This window comes from Oncorhynchus clarkii, chromosome 13, assembly GCF_045791955.1.
Source record: "Oncorhynchus clarkii lewisi isolate Uvic-CL-2024 chromosome 13, UVic_Ocla_1.0, whole genome shotgun sequence".
Classification (NCBI taxonomy): Eukaryota; Metazoa; Chordata; class Actinopteri; order Salmoniformes; family Salmonidae; genus Oncorhynchus; species Oncorhynchus clarkii.
Window position 1 is genome coordinate 5,943,431 of NC_092159.1, and position 10,000 is coordinate 5,953,430.

Consider the following 10,000-nt stretch of genomic DNA (forward strand, 5'->3'; position numbering starts at 1 on the left):
AGCCTCCTGCCTGCTGTGGTGGAGTGGGGCGCTGCCACTCTTTTCCCTCAGTTCTGTTCATGACAATGAGGGGAGGTGTTTGGCAGGCGGGAGCGAAGGATACTCTCTACCTGTGTCACTCCCGCTAGCTAGCAAATAGGACTCCGGGAGAGAGTGTGTGGGGGGGGGGGGGGGGGGGGGTGAAGATGGAGGGAGGGGGGGGGGTGAAGATGGAGGGGGGGTGAAGAAACTCATATAATACTTTTATTTCCCTTTGGAAGAGTCCCAAGCATGAAGATATCCTGCTCTAAGGGGGGCACCCTTCAGCTTGGCGAGGGGAAGTTTGGCAGTGTGTGTTACAAGACAAGCCGGCCTCTGACTCTCTGCCAGGAACAGAAGAGAGGGAACAATAGACGGGTCTACCTGCTGTTTAACGGGGTTGGGGAAGACTGGGCCTGTTATAGTGTGTAGAACAGACAGAGAGGCCTGTTGTTGTTTAGGAACGTCAGAGAGGCCTGTTGTTGTTTAGGAACATCACATCAGAGGATGCTGTTGTTGTTATGCAGCTAGTTGGGCTCAAAGTATTTACCTTTAAAATAGGCTTTAACAAAAGTCAAACACAGTCTTTAGTAAAGAGAAGGAGAGAGAGAGACAGACAGAGGAGTATGAGAGAGACAGAGAAAGTCCACGTTAGTAAATATGTTATTTCTGTCTTTCAGTAAGAGGAGGAGTGTCACTGCATACCTGAGTCAGCTGAAGGTGAGCTCTCTCACACACACACACACACACACACACACAGGGCCGGCTCCAGGCAGCAACATAAGCGGTCGTTCAGGGCCCCAGACTCAATTAGCCATGTCAGCTAACAATAAGTTATCCCCTAGCCAGTTATCTTGTAGTAATCATGGCCGAATACCGACCGGGCACATGGCCGAATACCGACCGGGCACATGGCTGAATACCGACCGGGCTCATGGCTGAATACCGACCGGGCTCATGGCTGAATACCGACAGGGCACATGGCTGAATACCGACCGGGCTCATGGCTGAATACCGACCGGGCTCATGGCTGAATACCGACCGGGCTCATGGCTGAATACCGACCGGGCTCATGGCTGAATACCGACCGGGCTCATGGCTGAATACCGACCGGGCACATGGCTGAATACCGACCGGGCACATGGCTGAATACCGACCGGGCACATGGCCGAATACCGACCGGGCACATGGCTGAATACCGACCGGGCACATGGCTGAATACCGACCGGGCTCATGGCTGAATACCGACCGGGCTCATGGCCGAATACCGACCGGGCACATGACCGGGGCCCTGACCTCCATGGGGAAACCGTTGATTTAGTTATTGATGAGTCGAACTGCATAAAATCTGTTATAAAATTGCTAAACGTTCTCTCCGCTCCATGGCAAAATATGTCAAACTAAAGAAAACTTGCTTTAAAAACTACAACATTTTAGAATTGCAGGACATTAACTTTGAAACATTTTGCTCTCCAATGTCAAGAAGGCGGGGGCACAAAAAAGTCTGGCTCAGGGCCCCCAAAAGGCCAGGGCCCGCAAAAGGCCAGGGCCCCCAAAAGGCTAGGGCCCCCAAAAGGCTAGGGCCCGCAAAAGGCTAGGGCCCGCAAAAGGCCAGGGCCCGCAAAAGGCTAGGGCCCCCTAAAGGCTAGGGCCAGCCCTGCACAGACACACATGCTGAAACAACACTCACCAAAACATTCAGGCCTGTGGGTGTTTTTCCTGTGAAGTTTCAGTCAGCCCAATGTTTTTCCTGTGAAGTTTCAGTCAGCCCAATGTTTTTCCTGTGAAGTTTCAGTCAGCCCAATGTTTTTCCTGTGAAGTTTCAGTTAGCCCAATGTTTTTCCTGTGAAGTTGCAGTCAGCCCAATGTTTTTCCTGTGAAGTTTCAGTCAGCCCAATGTTTTTCCTGTGAAGTTTCAGTCAGCCCAATGTTTTTCCTGTGAAGTTTCAGTTAGCCCAATGTTTTTCCTGTGAAGTTTCAGTCAGCCCAATGTTTTTCCTGTGAAGTTTCAGTCAGCCCAATGTTTTTCCTGTGAAGTTTCAGTCAGCCCAATGTTTTTCCTGTGAAGTTTCAGTTAGCCCAATGTTTTTCCTGTGAAGTTTCAGTCAGCCCAATGTTTTTCCTGTGAAGTTTCAGTTAGCCCAATGTTTTTCCTATGAAGTTTCAGTCAGCCCAATGTTTTTCCTGTGAAGTTTCAGTCAGCCCAATGTTTTTCCTGTGAAGTTTCAGTCAGCCCAATGTTTTTCCTGTGAAGTTTCAGTCAGCCCAATGTTTTTCCTGTGAAGTTTCAGTTAGCCCAATGTTTTTCCTATGAAGTTTCAGTCAGCCCAATGTTTTTCCTGTGAAGTTTCAGTCAGCCCAATGTTTTTCCTGTGAAGTTTCAGTTAGCCCAATGTTTTTCCTATGAAGTTTCAGTCAGCCCAATGTTTTTCCTGTGAAGTTTCAGTCAGCCCAGTGTTTATCCTTTGAAGTTTCAGTCAGCCCAATGTTTTTCCTGTGAAGTTTCAGTCAGCCCAATGTTTTTCCTGTGAAGTTTCAGTTAGCCCAATGTTTTTCCTGTGAAGTTTCAGTCAGCCCAATGTTTTTCCTGTGAAGTTTCAGTTAGCCCAATGTTTTTCCTATGAAGTTTCAGTCAGCCCAATGTTTTTCCTGTGAAGTTTCAGTCAGCCCAATGTTTTTCCTGTGAAGTTTCAGTCAGCCCAATGTTTTTCCTGTGAAGTTTCAGTCAGCCCAATGTTTTTCCTGTGAAGTTTCAGTTAGCCCAATGTTTTTCCTATGAAGTTTCAGTCAGCCCAATGTTTTTCCTGTGAAGTTTCAGTCAGCCCAATGTTTTTCCTGTGAAGTTTCAGTTAGCCCAATGTTTTTCCTATGAAGTTTCAGTCAGCCCAATGTTTTTCCTGTGAAGTTTCAGTCAGCCCAGTGTTTATCCTTTGAAGTTTCAGTCAGCCCAATGTTTATCACACCATTTCTTTAACGTTGCGATAAGGTTAGTTCAAGGTTATTCTTGTTGTGTAGGTGTGTGTGGGGGTTGCATGTCAGTTTAAGGTTGTTGTAACGTTGTTGTGATGTTGTGCATGTGTTTGGAGGTCGCAGGGGGGACGGATTTTAGTCTAAGGTTGTTGTTGTAACGTTGTTGTAATGTTGTATATGTGTTTGGAGGTAGCAGGGATATGTATTTTAGTCTGTTTGTTGTTGTTGTAACGTTGTTGTAATGTTGTATAGGTGTTTGGAGGTAGCAGGGAGATGGACTCTCTGAAGAAGGAGTTGGAGGAGGAACTGAAGCTATCTACTGATGACCTGAGGAGTCACGCCTGGTACCATGGACCCATAGGCAGAGAGGTACACACACACACCTGGTACCATGGACCCATAACCAGAGAGGTACACACACACACCTGGTACCATGGACCAATAGGCAGAGAGGTGTACACACACACACACACACACACACACACACACCTGGTACCATCGACCTATACACAGAGAGGTACACACACACACACCTGGTACCATGGACCCATAACCAGAGAGGTACACACACACACCTGGTACCATGGACCAATAGGCAGAGAGGTACACATACACAGCTGGTACCATGGACCAATAGGCAGAGAGGTACACATACACACCTGGTACCATGGACCCATAACCAGAGAGGTACACACACACACCTGGTACCATGGACCAATAGGCAGAGAGGTGTACACACACACACACACACACACACACACACACACACCTGGTACCATCGACCTATACACAGAGAGGTACACACACACACACCTGGTACCATGGACCCATAGGCAGAGAGGTACACACACACACACACACACACCTGGTATCATCGACCTATACACAGAGAGGTACACACACCTGGTACCATGGACCTATAGATAGAGAGGTATACACTCAATCTCTCTCTCTCTCTCTCTAGGGGGCAGAGGCTCTGCTGGAGAGAGATGGTGACTTCCTGGTTCGTGACACAGCCTCCTCCCCCGGTGACTATGTCTTGAGTTGCTATTGGAAGGACGAGCCCATGCACTTCAAGATCATTAAGGTGGTCCTTCGGCCCAAGAAGGTGTGTGTTTGTGTGTGTGCTATTCTGTTTCTGTTTGAAGGGGACTGGTTTGACGTGGGTCCTCCAGGGTGGGACTGGTTTGACGTGGGTCCTCCAGGGGGGGACTGGTTTGACGTGGGTCCTCCAGGGGGGGACTGGTTTGACGTGTGTCCGTGTGTGTGTTATAATGATGTGTGTCCTCCAGGGGGGACTGGTTTGACGTTGGTCTGTGTGTGTGTTATAATGATGTGTGTCCTCCAGGGTTACTCCCGTGAGCTGTTCCAGTTTGAAGGGGACTGGTTTGACGTGGGTCTGTGTGTGTGTTATAACGATGTGTGTCCTCCAGGGTTACTCCCGTGAGCTGTTCCAGTTTGAAGGGGACTGGTTTGACGTGGGTCTGTGTGTGTGTTATAACGATGTGTGTCCTCCAGGGTTACTCCCGTGAGCTGTTCCAGTTTGAAGGGGATCGTTTCGACAACATTCCCGCCCTTGTGCGTTTCCACGTGGGTGGACGTCATCCTGTCTCCCAGGCCTCTGGCGCCATAGTCTATCACCCAATCACACGCTCCCTGCCTATACGTGTCATCAGTGAGCGCCAGGCAGAGCGGACCGGTAAGGACCCACAGACGGCGTGGATAGAACACACTGTCACAGTGGATAGAACACACTGTCACAGTGGATAGAACACACTGTCACAGTGGATAGAACACACTGTCACAGTGGATAGAACACACTGTCACAGTGGATAGAACACACTGTCACAGTTTGGGTTTAAATATGTGTTTTATTCCGTCGAGGTGCAGGAAAAGTAGAGGAGTTTGCCGGTCAGAAAGGCAGTGGGTTGTGTTCCAATCTACACTACATGTCTGCTGGGGTCCAGCCACGAACCACTGGACCACACTCTGTCACTCTGTCATTGTCACTCTGTCACTCTGTCACTCTGTTAGTCTGTCACTCTGTCACTGTCACTCTGTCACTCTGTCACTCTGTTAGTCTGTCACTCTGTCACTGTCACTATGTCACTGTCACTCTGTCACTCTGTTAGTCTGTCACTCTGTCACTGTCACTCTGTCACTCTGTCACTCTGTCACTCTGTCACTCTGTCACTCTGTCAGTCTGTCACTCTGTCACTCTGTCACTCTGTCACTCTGTCACTCTGTTAGTCTGTCACTCTGTCACTCTGTTAGTCTGTCACTCTGTCACTGTCACTCTGTCACTCTGTCACTCTGTTAGTCTGTCACTCTGTCACTCTGTCACTCTGTTAGTCTGTCACTCTGTCACTCTGTTAGTCTGTCACTCTGTCACTCTGTTAGTCTGTCACTCTGTTAGTCTGTCACTCTGTCTGTCACTCTGTCTGTCACTCTGTCTGTCACTCTGTCACTCTGTCAGTCACTCTGTCACTCTGTTAGTCTGTCACTCTGTCACTCTGTCTGTCACTCTGTCTGTCAGTCTGTCACTCTGTCACTCTGTCTGTCAGTCTGTCAGTCTGTCACTCTGTCACTCTGTCACTGTCTGTCACTCTGTCTGTCACTCTGTCAGTCTGTCAGTCTGTCACTCTGTCAGTCTGTCACTCTGTCAGTCTGTCACTCTGTCTGTCACTCTGTCACTGTCACTCTGTCAGTCTGTCAGTCAGTCTGTCAGTATGTCACTCTGTCAGTCTGTCACTCTGTCACTCTGTGTCTGTCAGTCTGTCAGTCTATCAGTCTGTGTCTATCAGTCTGTGTCTGTCAGTCAGTCTGTCTGTCAGTCTGTGTCTGTCAGTCAGTCTGTCTGTCAGTCTGTGTCTGTGTCTGTCAGTCTGTTAGTCTATCATTCTGTGTCTCAGTCTGTGTCTGTCAAAAACATTGGTAATTAATGAATGAACTGCGTCAGAACCACACATGGTGTGGAGGTACATGATTAAGTGTTGTGTTCCGGAGGATCACCAACTCAGGTGTTAGATGTTATTTTCTTCCCTTCTCTAGAAAGCAACAGATCCAGCAACAGATCCAGCAACTGCGCCCTCGACAGGGTGGGGGTGGAATCACAGCCAGACCGCAACAAGAGACTCAGCTTCAACTCATCACACATGGACACACTACACGTCACTAACACACTGCTCAGGTGGCTTTACACACACACACACACACACACACACACACATAGATACTGTTTTGTGTTGTGTTTGGTATAGTTAATGTTTGTGTGTGTGTGTTTATTGTTTGTGTATCTCAGGAGTGGGAGTCAGCCAGCCAACCTGGAGAATCTGGGCAGAAGACCCTCGATCCAATCAGCACAGTCTGAAAGCAACCTACGCACAGGTAACACACACACACTCGTATATTCCCACCTCTGCTCAGGTAACACACACACACTCGTACATTCCCACCTCTGCTCAGGTAACACACACACACTCGTACATTCCCACCTCTGCTCAGGTAACTCACACACTCGTACATTCCCACCTCTGCTCAGGTAACAAACACCTCTCTCCTCTAACTCCAGGTGTGCCTCACAGCGGTGAATCAGAGGCCGTAGGCCCCGCTCCCATTTCCCCAGTGTTCCGAACGGGTAGCGAACCCCTGATCAGCCCCTCTGCCCTCAGACACACACGGCCCTCACACCCAGGTAACACACCCACACACACACGGCCCTCACACCCAGGTAACACACCCACACACACACACACGGCCCTCACACCCAGGTAACACACACACACACACACAGCCCTCACACCCAGGTAACACACACACACACACACACACACAGCCCTCACACCCAGGTAACACACCCACACACACACACACGACCCTCACACCCAGGTAACACACCACACACACACGGCCCTCACACCCAGGTAACACACCCACACACACACACACGACCCTCACACCCAGGTAACACACCACACACACACGGCCCTCACACTCAGGTAACACACCCACACACACACACACACACACGGCCCTCACACCCAGGTAACACACCCATTCTGTAACCCCTCCTGTGGTCCCCAGGTGGAGGTGTGACGCTGCGAGGTTCTGACGGACAGCTGCACCCCCGAGCCCCGCCCAAACCCTTCAGAGTGTCCACCTTCTTCCCCGGGACTCCTCCCAACCGTCACCGTGACGACCCCTACGACGAGCTGGTCATCCAGGTGCCTGACTCAAAGTAAGAAGAAACCATTTGGGTCTTACAGTGTCTCCCAAACTAGGGGTTGTTTCCCAAACTAGGGGTTGTTTCCCAAATTAGGGGTCGTCGCCCAAACTAGGGGTCGTCGCCCAAACTAGGGGTTGTCGTCTCCCAAACTAGGGGTCGTCGTCTCCCAAACTAGGGGTCGTCGTCTCCCAAACTAGGGGTCGTCGTCTCCCAAACTAGGGGTCGTCGTCTCCCAAACTGGGGGTCGTCTCCCAAACTGGGGGTCGTCTCCCAAACTAGGGGTCGTCTCCCAAACTGGAGGTCGTTTCCCAAACTAGGGGTTGTTTCCCAAACTAGGGGTCGTTTCCCAAACTAGGCGGCAGAGGCGGCAGGGTAGCCTAGTGGTTAGAGTTTTGGACTAGTAACCGAAAGGTTGCAAGTTCGAATCCCCGAGCTGACAAGGTACAAATCTGTCGTTCTGCCCCTGAACAGGCATTGAAAATAAGAATTTGTTCTTAACTGACTTGCCTAGTAAAATAAGGGTAAAACAATGTGGGTGTAATGAACAGTTAGTGGATTCGGCTATTTCAGCCACACCTGTTGCTGACAATCACACAGCCATGGACATTGGCAGTAGAATGGTCTTACTGAAGAGCTCAGTGACTTTCAACGTGGCACTATCATAGGATGCCACCTTTCCAACAAGTCAGTTTGTCAAATTTCTGCCCTGGTCAATTGTAAGTGCTGTTATTGTGAAGGAGCAACAACGGCTCAGCCTTGATGTGGTAGACCGCTGAGTGTTGAAACGCGTAGAGTGTAAAAAAATTGTCAGTCCACGGTTGCAAGACTCACTATCGAGTTCCAAAAGGTCTCTGGAAGCAACTGTTCGTCGGGAGCTTCATGAAATGGGTTTCAATGGCCGAGCAGCCGCACACAAGCCTAAGATCACCATAAGCAATGCCAAGCGTCGGCTGGAGTGGTGTAAACCTCGCCATTGGAGTCTGGAGCATTGGAAACGCGTTCTCTGGAGTGATGAATCACGCTTCACCATCTGGTAGTCCGATGGACTAATCTAGGTTTGGCGGATGCCATGAGAACTCTACCTGCCCCCATGTATTGTGCCAACTGTAAAGTTTGGTGGAGGAGTAGGAATAATGGTCTGGGGCAGTTTTTCATGGTTCGGGCTAGGCCCCTTAGTTCCAGTGAAGGAAAATCTTAACGCGACAGCATACAATGAAATTCTAGACAATTCTGTGCTTCCAACTCTGTGGCAACAGTTTGGGGAAGGCCCTTTCTTGTTTCAGCATGAAGATGCCTCCGTGCACAAAGCGAGGTCCATACAGAACTGGTTTGTCGAGTTCGCTGTGGAATAACTTGACTGGACGACACAGAGCCCTGAGCTCAACCCCATCGAACACCTTTGGGAGGAATTGGAATGCTGACTGTGAGCCAGGCCTAATCGCCCAACCTCACTACTTCTCGTGGCTGAATGGAAGCAAATCCCCACAGCAATGTTCCAACATCTAGTGGAAAGCCTTCCCAGAAGAGTGGAGGCTGTTATAGCAGCAATGTTCCAACATCTAGTGGAAAGCCTTCCCAGAAGAGTGGAGGCTGTTATAGCAGCAAAGGGGGGAAGAACTCCATATTAATGTCCATGGTTTTGGAATGAGATACTCGACGAGCAGGTGTCCACATACTTTTGGTTATGTAGTGTGTATATATATGTATGTGTTATTGTGCTTCCTATCAGAAAGCGGGGCCACGTGGACAGGCTGCGTGCGGAGGAGAAGTGGCAGAGCAGAGCCCGTCTCACTGAGACATCCTTCAGCTTCCTGGAGGCACAGGAAAGCGGGGAGTTGCCTCGGTTACCAATTGACGGACAGGTCCAGGAGGAAGAGGAGGATTCACACTTTCAGAGGCCGCAGGTTTGTTGTTGTTGGGTGTTGTTTATTTCATTTGATTTACAATGAACGGCATTGTGATGTAGGTGATTCTATTAGATGTTTATTGGACAGCATTATGATGTAGGTGATTCTATTAGATGTTTATTGGAAAACATTGTGATGTAGGTGATTCTATTAGATGTTTATTGGAAAACATTGTGATGTAGGTGATTCTATTAGATGTTTATTGGACAACATTGTGATGTAGGTGATTCTATTAGATGTTTATTGGAAAACATTGTGATGTAGGTGATTCTATTAGATGTTTATTGGACAGCATTGTGATGTAGGTGATTCTATTAGATGTTTATTGGAAAACATTGTGATGTAGGTGATTCTATTAGATGTTTATTGGAAAACATTGTGATGTAGGGGATTCTATTAGATGTTTATTGGACAGCATTGTGATGTAGGTGATTCTATTAGATGTTTATTGGAAAACATTGTGATGTAGGTGATTCTATTAGATGTTTATTGGAAAACATTGTGATGTAGGGGATTCTATTAGATGTTTATTGGAAAACATTGTGATGTAGGTGATTCTATTAGATGTTTATTGGAAAACATTGTGATGTAGGTGATTCTATTAGATGTTTATTGGAAAACATTGTGATGTAGGGGATTCTATTAGATGTTTATTGGACAGCATTGTGATGTAGGGGATTCTATTAGATGTTTATTGGAAAACATTGTGATGTAGGTGATTCTATTAGATGTTTATTGGAAAACATTGTGATGTAGGTGATTCTATTAGATGTTTATTGGAAAACATTGTGATGTAGGTGATTCTATTAGATGTTTATTGGACAACATTGTGATGTAGGTGATTCTATTAGATGTTTATTGGACAACATTGTGATGTAGG

The 10,000-nt window shown here is 48.1% G+C and overlaps 1 protein-coding gene across 5 annotated transcripts in view; it reads left to right on the plus strand.

Annotated features, from left to right (window-relative positions):
* Positions 1 to 10,000, plus strand: part of LOC139424321 (breast cancer anti-estrogen resistance protein 3 homolog) — a 33,357-nt gene that overhangs the window by 19,314 nt on the left and 4,043 nt on the right. For all 5 annotated transcript variants that reach the window (XM_071176032.1, XM_071176036.1, XM_071176034.1 and 2 more), the window contains 9 exons: positions 699 to 738; positions 3,241 to 3,357; positions 3,953 to 4,096; positions 4,507 to 4,687; positions 6,040 to 6,178; positions 6,290 to 6,375; positions 6,560 to 6,682; positions 7,072 to 7,225; positions 8,943 to 9,117. In XM_071176032.1, the coding sequence (XP_071032133.1) occupies positions 699 to 738; positions 3,241 to 3,357; positions 3,953 to 4,096; positions 4,507 to 4,687; positions 6,040 to 6,178; positions 6,290 to 6,375; positions 6,560 to 6,682; positions 7,072 to 7,225; positions 8,943 to 9,117 (1,159 nt within the window). The remainder of the gene's footprint in view (positions 1 to 698; positions 739 to 3,240; positions 3,358 to 3,952; positions 4,097 to 4,506; positions 4,688 to 6,039; positions 6,179 to 6,289; positions 6,376 to 6,559; positions 6,683 to 7,071; positions 7,226 to 8,942; positions 9,118 to 10,000) is intronic.